This window comes from Rana temporaria, chromosome 3 (assembly GCF_905171775.1).
Source record: "Rana temporaria chromosome 3, aRanTem1.1, whole genome shotgun sequence".
In the NCBI taxonomy this organism is placed as follows: domain Eukaryota; kingdom Metazoa; phylum Chordata; class Amphibia; order Anura; family Ranidae; genus Rana; species Rana temporaria.
In genome coordinates this window covers 208,682,925-208,703,370 of record NC_053491.1, presented here as the reverse complement: position 1 = coordinate 208,703,370, position 20,446 = coordinate 208,682,925, and the positions used below count along the sequence as shown (strand labels likewise).

General features: G+C 42.5%; 1 protein-coding gene across 1 annotated transcript in view; it reads left to right on the top strand.

Annotated features, from left to right (window-relative positions):
- TMTC2 (transmembrane O-mannosyltransferase targeting cadherins 2) overlaps nucleotides 1-20,446 on the top strand; it is a 357,678-nt gene that overhangs the window by 317,458 nt on the left and 19,774 nt on the right. The window contains exon 11 of the mRNA XM_040344182.1: nucleotides 9,619-9,682. Coding sequence (XP_040200116.1) covers nucleotides 9,619-9,682 — 64 coding nt within the window. The remainder of the gene's footprint in view (nucleotides 1-9,618; nucleotides 9,683-20,446) is intronic.

The window sequence follows — 20,446 nt, the reverse complement described above, 5'->3', positions numbered from 1 at the left end:
TTTGATTTTTCATAACTTAAATGTATTTTTACCCAAGCATGTTTGAATCCACCTATAGTTGATTAGCTATCCATGCTGGAAATCTATTCCAAGCATCAACTACTCCGAAACTGGGCATAGTATTCTATGAGGTCCAACTGAAGATCAATATAGGGACCTCCTTCCTTATGCTGGTGATCCCTCTAGTGATGCACCCTATAATTTAGTTTGCTTTTCCCATTGCCTAGCCGAATCATGTTCCATGTTACCGACCCCTCCAGAAAAATACACCTTTCCACACATCTTTGTGTCAGCAGCAGCAAAAGACAATACTGTACCTTACTGGCCAAGCCTTTAGTTATATTACTTACAGACAGATTTAAGTAAACAGGACCTAGTACAAAGCCTTGTGGTGTACAACTAGAGTCTGGTCTTGGTAACAAATTAACCCACTTTACAGCCACACTTTGATATCTGTCCCTTAGCCAACTGTGTATCCAATCAACTACCAAGGGCTTAAGTCCTAGCTTGTACTTGTAATGTTTTTATGAGATCATTATTTAGAACTGTGTTAAATGCTTTCCTGAAATCAAGACTATCAAGGCTATGTCAGGTTAGTCTGAAAAGATTTGCCCTCAGTAAAGCAATGCTGCGTGTGGGTCCTATAAGTTGTGAGATTTCAAATGATCATTAAAGTGGTTGTTACCACAATCATATAATTCACTGCCAGTCCCTCTGTTATAACTAGTCATAACACACATGGTTAATGTTTTATGAAATACCTTTTTAGAGTGATATTCAGGCCGGTCACGTGACTCCCAGCCGGTCTCCTACTCCGATCCCTGGGCTACAGTGGGAGGGGCCAGGATTTCCCTCTGACATCAGCTGGGGAGGTCATGGTGATTGAAGTAGGAGTGAGTAGGAGTGATTGAAGCAGGAGTTGCGTACCTGCCCAAAGATTGCTCTAAAAAGGTTAGTTTTCATAAAACGCTAACTCTGTGTGTTGTGACTAAATATAATAGAGGGGCTGGCAGTGACCATTTCTAATATTTAATTTCTGCTAATCTTGGCAGGAGGGGGCCGAGAGACACATACATGGAGCTGACAGGGAGGGAGGGGGTAAAGGGGACAGGAGAGCTGCGGTAGTCAGGACTCAGCAGCCACGTTACTGGGGTCAGTACAGAGAGGGGGACACAGGAAGATTAGACAGCACAAGCACTGTTCTGTTTTATCTGCTATAAGGGAACAGGTGATTACATAAATTTACCTACAACAGATGGTAAACTCATTGGCCTGTGGCTGATTCTACCTTGCTATCCTTTGTGTATAGGCACAATATTGGCTGTCTGCTAGTCATAGGGAATGTTTTCCCTTGAAAGAGATTGATTGAATTGATCAGTTAATGGTCTAACAAATATACCTCTAAGTTTTCCTCGAATTTTGACATGAAAACCATCAGAACCCATTGCATTATTAAGCTTTAACTAAGCCCATTCTGCTACCCTTGTCTCTAGAAATCTTGAAAATTAGCAGTTCTTACCCACCGTTTTTGGTCATGCTCATACATCTCCACGTTCTGGGACCAAGTCATCTCCTATATCTTCAACATAACTCTGCTGGTAATACCAAAAGACCCCTTGCTCCTCATCTTTGGGTACTGGGACGCTCAACTATTGCCTTGGTCCCCTGACAACCACCCGCCTTATAAAGACTTGGCCCTGATATGTCTCTTAACCGCCAGGAGAGCCATCCTAAAAAACTGGACCCCGCCCTGCCGCCCAACCATATCGCAAATCGAATGGGAGCTTCTTAGTTTACTATACAAGGACAAAATCAACATGGACCTCAAGCAAGAAGCCTCCAAAGCACGTTTCTACTCCCGATGGCACGCCTTTATGAGTTCGACACTGTCTAAAGAAGACCTGGATGACTTAAAAAAAAAACTCCTTCTCCTGCTATCTCTAATATTTTCGCTCACACCGAGAGTGCTCAGCTCATGACATTGTATTTGGTGCGCCCCCCCAATTAAGTTGTTTAATTTTTAAATTAGCTCTGATAGATCCGTTCAAATCTGATCCGTCCAGCTATCCTAGTGATGAAAGTTATTTTTGCTGTGTCACTTACCTCCTGTTTTGCACACTGTATACCAGCCCTCAAAATTTCCACTCGCCTACTAGCATTTGGCGAGTGGATTTAAGCTGGGGGCGAGTGATGACAGGGCTACATGACCAATCTCCCTCCAATCTGTGCCTACACTTAGAGTCCCGATGAGATTGGCGGCCGAAGAGGAAAGGTGCATGCTCGGGAAAAGTAGTCTGGTGAGCCACGCACAGGCAGAGCAGTACACAGGTGCTCTCCTTACAATTCTCATTAAGCCATGGGACCTAACAGTATGACCTCTCTGAGCCTGCCCCCCCTCCCCTGACCAATGTAGCTGGAGAGCAGAAAGTAATGAGTGAGGTGGAGGATTGCGAAAATTACCACTCCGGTGCAGCGCTCACTGAAAGTTGCCCTGACATGACAGCGGCAGCCTTCCAGTTTGTACAGTTTTATTTTCCTTGTGCTCTATGTAAGTGTCCAGCAGTTAAGCCTGAGCACTGTGAACAGACTGGTCTCAATGTGTGCTGTGCACTGTCAGTGTGCGCTGTGCTATGGTGTCAATGGCTGTGCAGTTGTGTGGATCTCTGCACCTCCTCTCCTCACTGCCAGCCTGAATAAAAGGGGGAAGTGGGGACATGCAAGCGTGGAGCCGCACACACAGGCTCCTGATGATGAGATGAATGGGAGAGAGAGAGAGGATGGATGGATGGGAGTTGCAGAGGAGACAGCAAGAGAATGGAGAAGAGATCCAGTTCTAGTGTCCTGTCCCTCTGGTCTGACCCCAGTGCCCTGTCCCTCTGGTCTGACCCCAGTGCCCTGTCCCTCTGGTCTGACCCCAGTGCCCTGTCCCATTTTGTTAAAGTTGTTGTTGGTAATATTTAATTTTGTAACTTGATTCTGCATAAAACATTTAACAGTGTCATTCCATGAGATAATCTACGAGGGCATGTTTACGGGTGCAATTAGGCGCAGGGCAGTGTATGAATTAGGTGGGGCAACTGGTGGCGAGTAACTCTTGAGGCCTGGCTAGTAGCTCAGGACTTGAAATTTTGAGCCCTGCTGTATACAACCACCAGACTACACGGTTTTCATTTCATATGTCATACGAAAATGTAATATCCTTGCTACTAACTCCTGTATTGCATTATCTCTCAATAAAATCTTTTGAAAAAAATAAAATGAACAGTCATCGCTAGAACAAATGACCCACCAACTGTTTTTTTTTTTTTTTTTGTTAGTGTAATTTGAGAAGACTAATGTGCCTAAAAAGCTTTCTTAATGTATTTAGCCACTTCTCCTCTTTCTGAGCTTTGGCAGCACTGATAATGTGTTGGCCTTCATTTGTCTTGTTTTCACCTTTGCTACTCTAGTGAACTACTGTATATTGTTTTTCATTTACCATGGTTTTCTATGGAACACGTTCTTTAGTGCAAATCTGCACAATGTAAAAACCGCTAAAAATGCATAGGTGTGAATCAGGCCTAACATATGTCCTCCCCAGTTTGGGATTTTTACTAACTGTTTTTGGGAAACCCTATTTAGTGCCTCCATTATATGTCTGCTTCTTGGCACTTTGAAAATTGCAGTTAATGCCCAGCATATTGAATTCACCCATAAATAAAAACCTCTACCTTCATTGTCAATTGTGTCATCATTGTCATTTAAGCTATCAATCAAGTAGCTATTATAATCCTTAAATCAGCCATAGACGGAATGCTTTTCTTTTAACGGATTGCAGGAAAGGAAAGCACTTGATTCCCTCATTGATGGGGGAATTCCTTTCTGTGGACCTATTGTGTTCTCCTGGTGGTGGGGTCCAGAGAAAGTCATCCCTGCCACGAAAACACAATGATTACTGCTAGCAGCTATAATTTCTAACAATAATTGCATGTAAAATCTAACAGGCTGGTTGTACCCAAGTTGATCGGTCAACTTGGGTACATTCTGCCTGTGCATACATGGTTCGAACCTCAGTCAGTTCAGCAGGGATTCAAACAGTCTATGGCCTTAGACTATCCTGGAGATCTGTATACTACACCAATGCTAAGGGAAGATCTTTGTGGTTTGCAGGCAGACCCAGTTTATTTTATATATTAGCTTTAGCCTTATACTATTTTATTCATAAATTGCAACTTCAACTCCCAACATTCCTACGTCGTCTTTCCTGTGTAGTATTATTTCCCAGTCAATTGAATCAATGCAACAAAGGCCAAGTTGAGAGCTGTCAGTTTACATAGCTTGTTGCCTAAACTGCAAGCATAAGGCCAGCCTTAGGCAGTTTGACTGGTTCGGCAGGTACCGGTTGAGACTTGAACCATGAATGATCAAGCTAAATGTACCAAGGTGATCAATTAACTTGGGTACAACCAGCCTGCTGGATTTTACATGCAGTTATCACATAGTATAGCCACTAGCAATAATCACCATCTTCCCAAGGTAGGGATGGCCTCTCCCACAGAGAGAATACAAAGGCTCGTGGGAGGGAGTCCCCTGTCAACACTGTGCAACCCGTGGTGAATTTGCTCGGTGTATGGGCTGCTTAAGTGTGCATGATGTTACAAACAATGCTATCAACTGCTGAGTTTTTAGTACCAGGGTCTTTAACTGCATTAACTACCCATCAGCCAAGTCCTTATCAACTCAACCCCCTCACATTTGTTTTTACCTGCTAGGGATGGACATGCTCTTAAGTTAAATCTCTGCCCCCATTTCTCATTTTAAATACATGCCCAAAAACTCCTAGATTCTATACTAAGTAGCCCAGTGCTCTTGTGTGAGAGATGCAGGCCATTTTTTTTGCACATTTCAATATCAAACGACCAGCTAGCATCATGACTAAAGCTGACCATACAATACAATCAGATTGCATGATCTCCATACAATCTTCTTTAGATTTACCAAAGCTATCTAATATGAGGACACAGTATATTCAATTAGTATTGATTCAGGCTGGACCTAATACTTTAAAGTTAACAGTAGATTTAAAGTAGGTCATACAACATAAATTAAACCTTCAGCTTTACACCATTCTTTTAACTAAACAGTGAAATACAAAGAATTTTGGGCCAAATTCTCAAAAGAGATACGCAGACTTAACTGCTGTTCAGCCTGCGTATCCCTGTGCCTAACTTTGGAAACGATTCTCAAAAGGCTTTTTCCAAAGTTAGGCAGAAAATCTGACAGGTGTAAGACACTTACACGGTCAGATTTTAGGATGCAGTACCGCATCCGCCACTGGGGGCATTTCTCATTGAAATTCAGCTTTGCGTATGCAAATGAGGACTTAAGCAGATTTTCAAAGCATTTCAGCACTTTGATTTCTGCGTAAGTTCCGAATTTGCCTGTGCAAAACTAGGGCTGGTTTTACAATGTGGAAAGTTAGCCAAACCTTGTAAAGGCCATTCCAGCGACGGCATTTGGTATGCATTCCTGAGGGAGAACTCCACGGCAATTTTTAAATTCAAAACCGGCATGGGTTCCCCCCCAGGAGCATACTAGGCCCTTAGGTCTGGTATGGGTTGTAAGGAGACCCCCCTCCGCCGAAAATTCGACGTAGGGGGTCCCCCTACAATCCATACCAGACCCGTATCCAAAGCACGCTACCCGGCCGGTCAGGAATGGGAGTGGGGACGAGCGAGCGTCCCCCCCCCCTCCTGAGCCGTGCCAGGCCGCATGCCCTCAACATGGGGGGGTTGGGTGCTCTGGGGCAGGGGGGCGCACTGCGGGCCCCCCCACCCCAGAGCACCCTGTCCCCATGTCGATGAGGACAGGACCTCTTCCCGACAACCCTTGCCATTGGTTGTCGGGGTCTGCGGGCGGGGGCTTATCGGAATCTGGGAGTCCCCTCAAATAAGGGGGCCCCCAGATACCGGCCCCCCACCCTAAGTGAATGGATATGGGGTACATCGTACCCCTATCCATTCACCTGGAGGCAAAAAGTAAAATTTAGTAAACACACAACACAAGGCTTTTTAAAATAATTTATTATTCTGCTCCGGATGCCCCCCCTGTCTTTGTTATTAGCTCAATTAGCAGGGGGGGCTTCTTCTTCCACTCTCCGGGGGTCTTCCGCTCTCCGGGGGTCTTCTCCGCTCTCCGGGGGGGCTTCTCCGGACTCCGGGGGGCTTCTTCCATCTTCTCCCCTCTTCCGCTGTTGACTCGGCGAACCCCGGTTCTTCTGCAGCTCTCAGGTGCCTTCTTCTTCAGCGCTGGCTGCCTGCTATGTTTGTGTGTTAGCTCGATTTCAAACAGGCAGCCAGCGCGGTCTTCTGTGGCGTCAGGGTCTTCTCTTCCTTTCTTCCGATGTTGCCTCGTCGCCTGTTGTCGCTGTAATGATGGAAGCGCGCCTTGCATCACATTTATATAGGCATCACCGTCCCATCATGCTCCGGTAGGTACCCACGTGGTGGGTGCCTACCCACGTGCACCCACCACGTGGGTACCTGCCGGAGCATGATGGGACGGTGATGCCTATATAAATGTGATGCAAGGCGCGCTTCCATCATTACAGCGACAACAGGCGACGAGGCAACATCGGAAGAACAGAAGAGAAGACCCTGACGCCACAGAAGACCGCGCTGGCTGCCTGTTTGAAATCGAGCTAACACACAAACATAGCAGGCAGCCAGCGCTGAAGAAGAAGGCACCGGAGAGCTGCAGAAGAACCGGGGTTCGCCGAGTCAACAGCGGAAGAGGGGAGAAGATGGAAGAAGCCCCCCGGAGTCCGGAGAAGCCCCCCCCGGAGAGCGGAGAAGACCCCCGGAGAGCGGAAGCCCCCCGGAGAGCGGAAGACCCCCGGAGAGTGGAAGAAGAAGCCCCCCCTGCTAATTGAGCTAATAACGAAGACAGGGGGGGCATCCGGAGCAGAATAATAAATTATTTTAAAAAGCCTTGTGTTGTGTGTTTACTAAATTTTACTTTTTGCCTCCAGGTGAATGGATAGGGGTACGATGTACCCCATATCCATTCACTTAGGGTGGGGGGCCGGTATCTGGGGGCCCCCTTATTTGAGGGGACTCCCAGATTCCGATAAGCCCCCGCCCGCAGACCCCGACAACCAATGGCAAGGGTTGTCGGGAAGAGGTCCTGTCCTCATCGACATGGGGACAGGGTGCTCTGGGGTGGGGGGGCCCGCAGTGCGCCCCCCTGCCCCAGAGCACCCAACCCCCCCATGTTGAGGGCATGCGGCCTGGCACGGCTCAGGAGGGGGGGGACGCTCGCTCGTCCCCACTCCCATTCCTGACCGGCCGGGTAGCGTGCTTTGGATACGGGTCTGGTATGGATTGTAGGGGGACCCCCTACGTCAATTTTTCGGCGTGGGGGGGTCTCCTTACAACCCATACCAGACCTAAGGGCCTGGTATGCTCCTGGGGGGGGAACCCATGCCGTTTTTTTTCTTTGAAAATTGGCATGGAGTTCTCCCTCTCAGGAATGCATGCTGAGCGACGCTGTCATTTTTTTTTTATAATTATTTGTTTTCCCGGCGCGTCTTTTTTTTTCACCCGTCGCAACTTTAGTGTCCCGTCGAAATTCTCAAAGCCGACCGGCGTTAATTACGTTCGCGCGCTGCACGTCGGGAAAATTACGTCACACGCATGCGCAGTACGGCCGGCGCGGGAGCGCGCCTCATTTAAATTTTACACGCCCCCAGGAGAGGAGGACCGCCTTACGACGGCGGCACTTAAGTTACACAGCGTGTAATTTCTACCTAAGTGCTTTGACGATCAGGCACTTAGGTAGAAATTTTAAGTCAGTGTAACTTAACTGCTGAAATTTAAGTTACGCAGACTTTTTGAGAATTTGGCCCTTTGTGTGTTTGACAGATAAGACCGCTAAAGATGTAAGGGTACACCCTAAGACCCCTTTCACACTGGAGGCGTTTTTCAGGCGCTCTATCGCTAAAAATAGCGCCTGTAAAGCACCCGAAAAAAGCCTCAGCTGCAAACCCAGTGTAAAAGCTTGAGTGCTTTCACAATGGGGTGCTGCGCTGGCAGGGAGTCAAGAAAAGTCCTGCCAGCAGCTTCTTTACAGCACTTTAAGAGCGGTGAACTCACCACTCCTAAAGCGCCCCTGCCCATTGAAATCAATGGGCAGCGCCAGCAAATCGCCGCTGCAGCGGTACTTTGCTGGTGCTTTTAACCCTTTTTTGGTCACTAGCGGGGGTTAAAAGTGCCCCGCTTTCGGCCAAAAAGCGCCACAAAAACGATGGTACATAGCGGTGCTTTACAGCCAATGTCCACGTGCTTTCAGTGTGAAAGCAGCCTAACTGGTAAAGATCCCAGACCAAACTCTAAAAAAAATGCTTCCCTGCAGAAAGCACCATAACCAGCTTTCTGGACATTATTTAAAATGTGCATCTCATCTCTCCTAACAATGGCACCAGGAAAACGCCCAACGTTTTTTGAGGCTTCCACAATCATTTTCTTCTTGAAAACCTGTTGGATTCCTCTTTGCCCCCCCCCCCAAAAAAAAAAACTAAATTCAGTAGGGTTATGTAAAAGCAAGACTTCTATCCTTCAAAAAAAAATGCATTTGTGATGATGTTTTTTTTTTTTTTGTTTTTTTTTACTGAATTGTAATAATTGTATACATTTTCTTTCTTATTTCACCCAACATTCTTTTTTTTATTGTTATTATTTCAAGTGCACTATGCTTGAAATGTCATTGTGAATTTTATTCCCTTAAAAGTCGAAGCAAAAAGGAATACAAATTGGTTTTAAAATAGTTTTTCTTTTATTATAACAAATCACTGGTAACATTAGGATCACAAATGGCAGACCTGAGTATTATTTTTCAGCATTTGTTGGACTAAAGCTTGGATGAAATGAACTGTAGATTATTCCCTGTGGAGCTTTTATCTGTCGCTTCGTATACACAGAACTATATTTAATACTCCTTAAGGACACTTCTGATGAGGTTTCTAGGAAGTGTCTGGGTATATGTGAATCACAGCATTTTTATGTTGGCCATTGTTAGAATCGTTTGACACATTAAATGTTTATACTTTTCTAGTCTTTTTTTTTTTTACATTCATGCCAAAGGTCTCTTATTCCAGAATGTTCTAGCTTCCACTCTTCATTTATGAAAATGAAAATGTCTAAATAAATAAAAATATTAAGGCTAATGTCACACTTGTATCTCTGTAGTAGGCAAAAATACACTAGCGACAGGATGACTATAGCATGAAAAAAACACTCTGCAAGGGAGTGACTCCCTTGCTGGTTGGAACAGCAATATGTTGCACCCTAGCTGGCCGACATACTTCAGAATTTCCCTTGCCATTGAGGAAGCTACACCTTGCTGTTCCGTTCAGCAAAGTAATGATGCATGTTTTTTTTTCTTTGGAGTTCTTTTTGTCCTCTTTTCTAGTGATCCTGTGGCTAATTATTAAAAATGTTGAGTTGGGTTTGGTCCAAGCAGGTGGGACAGAAAATACAGCTGCACCATGGTTTTATATCATCTGTCAGTTTATCTGTACACTGCCGTTTCTGTGTTAAGCATATTACATTATTAAATTAACTTTGTCTTTTTTCGTTTTAGGCAAGCCAGTCTAAATGAAGCAGCAGAATATTACTACAAAATGGCAGCAGAACTGAGACCCAATGTAAGTGTATTAGATTTTATTACTTAAACAATATATTGTTGATGTAAACATTTTCCTAACAGAATAAGTGCTGCAGAATTTAACACGGAACCTGTTTTTGCTTCCACTAGGAACCTACACTTAAGTTTGCAGATATATATGAACAAGTCTGTTTATAATTTGATGTTCAGCAGAACAAGCCGCTTGGTAGTGCGGTGTGTCACTCTGAACTCTGATCAGGGTAGAGAGCCTATGATGTAGGCTATTTACCATGTGATTAGCTGTGTCCAATCACAGCTGATCACAGTGTTACCAGGAAGTGTCGGTTATTGGCATTCCGCTATTCACTGCTGACAGGGGAGGGGGTAGGGACTGCATTCACAGTGCAATGATTATCAGTGCACCCCCATCAGTGATGCCCACTTTCCCCCACCTGTGATGATGCCAATCAGCGCCCATCAGTAATGCCTGTCAGTGCCCAGTATCTAATGGAGGATAAAAAAAACAGTTGGCAACAGCTCCAGAATGATGGTAAGTATTTCAGCAAAAGCTGTTTTTTATTTTATCTCAACTGGCAGTTTTTTAGTTGTTTTTTTTTCAGTGAGGTTCTGCTTTTACATTTGTAGTACAGTTGTGATGTGTTTTCTTTTGATATCTTGCATCTGGGTGATTTACAGGACAGCAAGATCTTTAAAGGAGGATCTTCAAAGGGTAATCTCACAATGATATATACATTAGCTTCACAGAATGTTATACTCTTACAACCTTAGCTGGAATTATTCCACCTGAAAGTAAAATAAATTATTATAAACAATGTTGTTCTGCTATCTTCACTCTTTTACTCTGATCAGTTGGTTTGAAATACCTCAAGTTAAGGCAGTTTTTCCTGCTAGCTGATGATGAGCCAAATGTACCTGAATTTGGTTTGAGGCAGGTTCGGCAAGCATTAACCACTTACAGACCGGAATATTTTCCATCTTAATGACCAGGCCATTTTTGTTATACGGCACTGCATCACTTTAACTGACAATTGCGTGGTCATGTGACGCTGTACCCAAAAAAATTACAATATTTTTAAATTGTTCTATAATAAATATCCCCCAAAAAATTTAAGTTTATGTATGCTTCTACATATTTTTAGTAAAATAAATCACAATAAGCGCATATTGATTGGTATGCACAAAAGTTATAGCGTCTACAAAATAGGGAATAGATTTATGGCATTTTTATTATTATTTTTACTAGTAATGGCGGCGATCTGCAATTTTCAGTGGGACTGCGACATTGTGGCGGACAGATCGGACACTTTTAACACTTTTTAGGGGCCAATGTTATTTATACAGCGATCAGGGCTATAAAAATGCACTGATTACTGTGTAAATGTCACTGGCAGGGAAGGGGTTAACGCCAGGGGCGATCAAGGGGTTAAATGTGTTCCCTTGGAGTTGTTTCTAACTGGGGGGGGTGGGACTGACTTGAGAAGAAGAGAGATCGCTGTTCCTAATCACTCGGATTACATTGGCATATGTTTTCATTGACAGATCCCCATTCTGGCTCTTTTTCCCGTGATCGCGGGTGGCCGGTGGACAATGGGTCAATGGGAGCCAAATGTTAAAAAAAATATATATATTTTTATATATATATATATATATATATATATATATACACACAGTTGTACAGTTGTGCTCATAAGTTTGCATACCCTGGCAGAATTAGATTTCTTGGCCATTTTTCAGAGAATATGAATAATAACACAAAAACATTTCTCCACGCATGGTTAGTGTTTGGCTGAAGCCATTTATTTTCAATCAACTGTGTTTACTCTTTTTAAATCATAATGACAACAGAAACTACCCAAATGACCCTGATCAAATGTTTACATACCCCAGTTCTTAATACCGTGTATTGCCCCCTTTAACATCAATGACAGCTTGAAGTCTTTTGTGGTATTTGTGGATGAGGCTCTTTATCTTCTCAGGTGGTAAAGCTGCCCATTCCTCTTGGGAAAAAGCCTCCAGTTCCTGGTAATTCTTGGGATATCTTGCATGAACTGTTACAAAACGTTGTAAATAAGTATGTTTTCTCCTTTACTGACGTGCACTGATGAGGCATTACTAATTGGCACTGATGAGGTGATTCTTATATGCAGCACTGATATGTGGTATATAGCACTTATGGACACTATTAGGTAACACTGATGGGCATTCATAGGTGGCACCGATGGGCGGCACTGATAGATGGTGCTGTTAGGTAGCACTGATCAGAGGCACTGGCAGGCATCACTGATGGACACCGAGTACCATCCCTAATGGGCAATGATTGCCATACCAAGTATGTTCTAGTGGGCTTACCTGGTCATCATAGATGGGCATCCCTGGTGGCCATGGGTGGAAATCTCTGGGTGGGCTGCACTGATCAATCAGTGCAGCCCCTTCTGTCAGGAAAGCAGCCAATTGGCTCTCCTCTACTCTATTATGTCAGCGTGAGTAGAGGAAAAGCTGATACACAGCTTTTACAGTTTACACTGTGATCAGCTGTGATTGGACACAGTTGATCATGTGGTAAAGAGCCTCCGTCTGATAGCATCAACGCTTTCTAGATTGGGGGTGCATGGGCGTGCACTAGCTTGTTATCCTGATGGAGGTCATATGTGATCTGGCTTCCATCTGAGGCGATATATATATATATATATATATATATATATATATATATATGAACTAAGAGCTGAAAGCGGCTAGTGTTTTTAGTGGTGTCTATGGGTATTGTTTACTAGGGGGAAAAAAAATGTTGCTTACACATGATTGGATGATAAAATCAGCAGAGCTTCCCCTAATTTCAGAGTTTCCCCTCAGATCTACAGCCATAGCACTTACAAGTGGATTTCCCTTTAGTAAATCAACCCCTATGTCTTCACTATGGTGATCTATTCATCTTCTGTTTGGTTACCAGCACCAGAAGACAAAATCCATGTGAAATCTTGCAAACAAGGACAAAAATATGAAGAACAAATTTCCCCACTTTACCCTAGAAAACAAAGCTGGAGTTTAGCTATAGCTTATTCATTCAAGTGGCAGAAGGAGAAAGAAATGTCTTGTGGAGGAATGTCTTAAAATGTTGGCCAGATGCTCAACTGAGAGTTCAGAGTATTGGTTTGCATACAAAGCGGAATATTTGCTGCTTAAAAAAGTATAATAGAACTTTTGTCAAAAGGATTATTGAGGTGCATAAAAGGGAAAGGCTGCTTAAGAATAATGTTGAATGACATTTGTACTTAATCTTTCTGTAAATGTTTGTGATGAAAATAGTTATATATTTACCTTGTTTTTTTTTTACAAATTTCTTTTATCTGATTATTTCTGGATTTACTTTTTTGGCTTTCAAATGCAACTACTCATAAAATATCCTCCTCCTTTTTTCCCCCTTTTAAGTCAAAGCAATAAGGAATACAAATTAGCTTTGAAATAGCTTTCTTTTATTATAACAAATCATTGGTAACGTTAGGTTCACAAACAGCAGACCTAAGTATTATTTTTCAGCATTTGTTGGAATACAGCTTGGATGAAATGAGCTGTGGAGCATTCCCTGTGGAGCTTTTATCTGTCGCTTTGTATACACAGAACTATGTTTAATACTCCTGAAGGACACTTCTGATGACCTTTGTTAGGAAGTGTCTGGGTATATGTGGATCACAGTATTTTCAACTTAAAGATAATTTATTTAACATATTGGAGTGATACCACTGTGCGTACTTTATATTTTGCACTGATGTCAGTTTATTTTTCTATGTTTGAGTGTATTGCCTAACGTTTTTGACCAGGTTGTCTGGTGGGGTTTTTTTGTATGTTTTTCTGTTTGTTTGTCTTAAACCTAATAAAAATATATTTAAAAAAAACAAAAACATATTGGATTGACTTGGCTCTAGAAACAGAATTAATTTATCAATTGTCGTTTGCCTTTGCAAGTAGGCAATCATTAGGTTCCCTGATGTAAAGCGCTGCGCAAACTGTTGGCGCTATATAAATCCTGTATAATAATATTAATAATAATAATAATTAGGATTTATGGGGTTACAACTACACATTTTGCAATAATAATATTGGACTGTGGTGTCTTCGGACAGAACTTACTATTGGTACATACTCAAAGTGGCATATTTCTGAAGAGGTGAAGCCAATTTTTGTGATCAGTTTTCATAAAAATAAAAGAAATTGGTATATTTCCTTTTTACCAAGTATTGATTCCAGAGAATTCCTACATTTTCAGATTATTACCAGAACAGGAGATAAAGGGAAATCATCTTAAAGGATCAACTCCTTCCATCACATCTAAAGCCTCGTACACACGACCGAGGAACTCGACGGGCGAAACACATAGTTTTCCTCGTCGAGTTCCTTGTTAGGCTGTCGAGGAACTTGACAAGGCAAGTTTCTCCATTCCCGTCGAGGAAAAAGAAGACATGCTCTTTTTTTGGCTCGACGGGATCCTCAACAGTTTCCTCGTCGAAAAATGTAGACACGACCGGTTTCCTCGGCAAAAAAAAAATCCCAACAAGTTTCTTGCTGGTTTTTGCAGAGAAACTTGGTCGTGTGTATGAGGCCTCAGGCGATTTCCCCTCACCTCATGTTGTGTATCTGGAAGTAAAGGAATCTCAATAAGAGACAGCAAAAAAAACTCTGAGGTTCTAACCCTTCCTTACTCCAAAATGAAACTTTAAAATTAGCTGTTTTATTTTTTTTAGCTTTTCTTAGTGTACCTGCTATATATTTCTGAAAAGCCTTTTATATAAAATAAATAATTGATCATAACTGGAATCGCTTTGATTTAAAGAAGCAGTTTTTTTTTTCTGTTGGTTCCCATAAGCTGTGAATTTCAGATCACAATGGATTTGTTTTACTGCTAAGTACAAAGCAAAGGAATGAAGATAATCCTTTTTGAATCCAAGGGCAACAATGTTACCCTTTTTATATCAAAAACAAAAAAACACAATGTTTTTACGAAATCTGCTGGATTTCTTTTTTTTTTTTTTTTTTTTAATGTTACTTTCCTTGACTTTAACAATAAAATCACGATGTTTTATAAAACTTGTGGTAGGAGTTAAGCAAAGTTAGTCAAAAATCTAATTTCTGACTTCACTAGAGGTCAATTAATAATATTTTTGTATAAAATATATTGAAATAAGGCTCTACTGTTTTGTGTAAGACTGCACACCCTGTAACCACACAGACACGTGTGGAGGACTATATGTGACATTTTTTGGGTGCAATAAAAACGGAAAGCTTTTTGAACATTACATTTTTTTTTAGCATATCCTACATTATTTTTCTACTTTGTGTCATACCATGTGGCATGGTAAATGCAATAATACATCCATTGCTTAAATAAAATGCACACAAATCTCTATATGATTGTGTGGGGAATCTATATATTCAATTTTGATTAAAATTACCCCAAATAACATATAATCTCTGCAATCTTTTTTCCATACATTTTGTATTAAAGAAAGCAATTCATTTTCCTTTCAGGCAAAGTAGGTTTTATTGTTTATGCATTTTGCATTATACTGTACCATCTGTTTGTCTTTTTATAACATTCTAATATAGTTTGAGGTGTGACATATGTCTGTACCTCCTGACGGAAAGCTGTAAATGAATAATCTTTGATTGAAATCACTTTTAAGTATCTCCCACATCTGGCTATGAAGTCACAGTTAGTGGATTCTTTGAAGTCTAGCCTCAAGCATATTAAAACGAAAGCTTAGAAAATCCACCAGAGTCGGGCCCTCCATCTTGAGCTAGTTGGTACTCACATGTCTACATCTAAAGTAAATAGAGCTACCTGCAAGGCCTGTCTGACCTAGTCTTAACACTGCTTACATATTATAGCATATGATTTTCATCCACATCCTATTGTTGTTAAAATATTTTCCATGATGTAATGTCAAAAGGTTGCATTCCTATATGGCGATAGAAAATGTTAACAACAAAGTGGAGTTTAATCCAAATTGTGAGGCTTAGTACCTGAAAATAGAACTAAAAACTGCCCTTGAAAAGCTGAGTATCCCAAATCTCATTTCAGTGTTCTTGATGAAAGGGCCTAACTGCAGGTGAAGACACTGCATTGATAAAGGTTTAAAGTGATATTAAACAATTTCAGGAGCTGATTTAATCACTTACTGAGCATACAGCTTCTATATCTTTTAATCCTTGCCTATGTTCCAGTTTAAGCTAGTCCCATGATGGCTGCCCCAGGATTTTTGTACCAAAGTGGCTACTTTCTCTTCTCTTTTTTTTTAAAGTAATATTTATTTAAATTTATGAAGATGATTACCTTACCTTACAAAAACGGAAGACAAACATAGAAAAAAAATGAGAAAACGTCCATGTGGGCAACGACCGTAGTACACTTAGCACAGAAGTCAGAGTGACCTTCTGCTGCTCACAACAAAGAGCAGAAGAGTCTATATAACAGTATCATTGCAGATGAATTATAACAACAACAAATCTTGTGAACAGTTCCTAGGGCACGTGGCAGTTTAGTGGCCATGGGTAGAACACACAACAGAGCAGTAAGGCAGAAAATACAACAGTAGAGGGGGAGGGAGTAAGAAATGAGACAAGGAAAAAGGGGTAAGAATAACAAAAAGTGCACTACAACATTAAAGAACCCCAGCTGTCTGAGAAACCCTATAGATCAGGGCAGCACTGAGCTAATAATCAAGCAATTAAACTGGAATCACATGTGATAAACAATGAAACTAACATATCAACATATACACCTATGCAAAAGAATAAACCTCTTCAGAGGATGAGATACAGGGCTATAAACCTCATATTAACTTCACAGAGCTCATACACTGATAAATAGGCCAGAGGGCTCCAGAAACACTCAACTATGTTGGAAGGAGAGAGGCCTCTAGCAGGGCAGCTCGAGATCCCATTAGTGGCCCACACACTGTAAAATGTATCATGATGACCCTTGCATGTCGTCCTACACTCCTCCGCTGCTATAATGTTATTTACAAGACAAATCCATTCAGTTTGATCCAGAGTTTGAGCCTTCTTCCAATAAATGGGAATCGGGCATCTTGCAGCATTTAAGAGATAAGGCAGGGCCGACTTGTGGTTATGGCTGAAGGGAATGGAGGGCACATGCAGCAAGAGCTCTGATGGAGAATCAGGCATTTCAATATTCAGGCTCCTTTCTCTTGAACCATCCTATGGAACTATTCTTTCATGTAGGAACTAGAGTAGTACGTCCCTACACTGTATCATATAAACACAAAGCCCTGTAGCCTAGGATGGCAAGACACTTCCTTTCTCCTTCCTCCTACTCCCCCCTTCCCTTCTCCAAAATAAATACTGACTGGAGATGGCACTATCCACTGCAGTTAAGGGAAGCAGAATTGAGAATGGAGAGCCAGCAGCACTGAAAATTGCAAACTGCAAGTACTAGGGTAAGAAATGTAACAGATCCCACAAATTAGGTTTATAACCTTGCAACCCCTCCTATTGCTAAGTAAAAGCAATTGTTTGTAGTCACCAATGATGTCATGGAGTCTCATTGTGGGATCCTGGAAAAGTTAAGGACCACAAATGTTATCAGAAAGTTTTCCAGCACTGCGCAGGAGCATTATCTTGAAAGATGTGGGGTTCTTGGCTTTCTTAGGGTCCTACAAAAAGGCCCAGTGACACACACCTCATCTAAGCAAATGCTATGCATGTAAGATGGCAAGGTTTTACATTATTAGTTCACTTTTTTAGCCTTTTATTTCTTTTAATTTGGGTTTTTAAAGAAGGATGGTGAAAGGGGGGTGGGGGTACAAGCTAAGTTGGCTTTGCACTTTACAAATATTAGTCTTGTATTGTCCTATGTATTTTTTTTTTTATGTAAATTGGATTATTGTGGCTCTAATATTTCAAGGACAAGAGCATCTTATTTTTCTATATTTTGGTGTATTTTTATCCATTGTTTTAACAAATGCAGATTATAGGCAGAAGTGCATGTAACATGCACCACTTCATACTTCCAACATAGTCTGCATCGGTGGCGGCTGGTGAAGTTTTAGGATGGGGGGGCGCAATACCCCGCCCTTCCACATTTGGTCCCTCCCACTTCTCATAAGCCACACCCCTTATAGAATCCACCGCTCCGTCCCCTGTATTCCACTTGCTTCCACTGAATGTCAGGAGTATACAGCTCAGCGTCACAGCACAGAGTATACAGCCCCAGCATCACAAATCATGGTATATAGCGCAGCCTTACAGATCGGTGCAAACAAACTAAAATATGACACTGTTAGTAATGAAGGACTCAAAATGGGCAAGAGATTACTAGAGACTGCGGACATACTGCATGAGATTATCAGAGACTGCGGACATATTGCACGAGATTATCAGAAACTGCGGACATACTGCAAAAGATTAACAGAGACTGCGAACATACTGCAGGAGATTATCAGAAACTGCGGACATACTGCAGGAGATTACCAGAGACTGCAGACATACTGCAGGAGATTACCAGAGACTGCAGACATACTGCAGGAGATTACCAGAGACTGCGGACATACTGCAGGAGATTACCAGAGACTGCGGACATACTGCAGGAGATTACCAGAGACTGCGGACATACTGCAGGAGATTACCAGAGACTGCGGACATAATGCAGGAGATTACCAGAGACTGCGGACATACTGCAGGAGATTACCAGAGACTGCGGACATAATGCAGGAGATTACCAGAGACTGCAGACATACTGCAGGAGATTACCAGAGACTGCAGACATACTGCAGGAGATTACCAGAGACTGCGGACATACTGCAGGAGATTACCAGAGACTGCGGACATACTGCAGGAGATTACCAGAGACTGCGGACATAATGCAGGAGATTACCAGAGACTGCAGACATACTGCACAAGATTACCAGAGACTGTGGACATACTGCACAAGATTACCAGAGACTGCGGACATACTGCAGGAGATTACCAGAGACTGCGGACATACTGCAGGAGATTACCAGAGACTGCAGACATACTGCACAAGATTACCAGACTGCGGACATACTGCACAAGATTACCAGAGACTGCAGGCATTACTTGTCCTGCGACTTGGGACTTAAACGTTGCATGACAAGTCGTACCCCATGATTTCCAATGAGAACCGTTCATATCTGTGCAACTTCAAAGTAGTCCCTGCATTACTTTGGTCCCACTTTGATGCAACTTGAGGTCCATAGACCTCCAGAATACACAGGCATTGCTTTAAATTGCATCAAAATTGCAGTAGAATTGTGCAACTTTCAGACTGCATTAGCCTGAAAGTCGCAAGATTCTGCCACAATTTTTTGGTGCGATTTTGCAGCGACTTGAAGCAATGCCTATGTATTCTGGAGGTCTATGGATCTCAAGTCACATCAAAGTGGGACAAAAGTAATGCAGGAACTACTTCAAAGTTGCACAGATATGAACAGTTCTCATTGGAAATCATCGGGTCCAACTTGGACTGCCACTTTCCAGTCCCAAGTCGCAGCACAATTTGCAAGCGGGGGGTGGTGTGGTGTTGACAGCGTTTTTTTTTTAATAACTGGGGGGGGGGGTGGTCTGGTGGGGTAGTGTTACCGGCCGCTATTTGTGCTGTAATTATTTTTTACATAGAAAATAAGTGTTGTTAATAAATGGGTAAATAATTGATAAAAAAAGTTTTTTTTAATAATCCGGGGGGGGTGATTGAAAAAAACGTTTTTTATTACAGCACAAATAGCGGCGGTTGTTGCCTGGCATTATTTTCACTGAATATTTAAAAAAATAAATTGGATTAAGCAGGGGGGGGGGTGGAGGTTGGATGCCAGTATTTCATGCAAAAACGTTTTTTTTTAAATAAGCGGGGGGGGGGGGGTGTTTGGGTCCGCCGAATATTAGCTAAAAACTTATTTGAATAAGCGGGGGTGGGGTGCTGGCACAGACGCTGGTGTTTTTTTGTTGCATACGAGATGTCTGGCAGGCAGGCAGGCATAGCTCAGCTTACCTGCTCCTCTCCTCGGTCGGGCGCACTGAGCTCAAGCAGTCCCGACGTCACTTCCTGTTTTGCCAGTGACGTCGGAACGAGCACAGAGACGAGCGGGTGCACAATGAAAGCGGGTGCACCCGCTTGGCGATAACCATAATGTCCATCGCGCCGGAAGCAAGTGGCGCGATGGAGAACGCCACAAAGGGATATTTTGGCTTCCAATGTAGCGCCGCGTCTGCAATCCCGTGATTGCACAGACATGGCGCTACTCTTTCTGCACTGTGCCCGGCGTCCGGCGCGCGGACACAGTGCACATATGTGGCCCTTTTTTGGATTTTTTTTTTTTTAAAGGGACAGGTTTAAAAACATTTTTTTTTTTTTTTTTTTACTGACTGGGGGATGGGGGGCGGCGCCCGGGCACCCCTATGGACGGGCCGCCACTGGTCTGCATCAATACATATTATAGAGGCAGTAGTTGTTGGGTTTTTCAGCACAGGTTGAGAAGCAGATGGCAGCAATGAAATACTGTTTTTGACAGCATAAACATATTGCACCTATGTGTTTACTCCACCATCAGTTTTGCCAAGGTGTTCAGTGAATGTTTGGGAACAATATAATGGAAATTCTACACACAGAAAAATAAAGTTTGACTTAATGTCCTACTAATGGAGAGTGTGTGGTGGTGGTAATGGCTTAAAAGAAACAGCCTCTTCAATCCTTTCTAAGTGATTAGTGGTGTAGCAGAACAGCAGCCAAGGCTGTATACCCATTTAAATTAAGCCC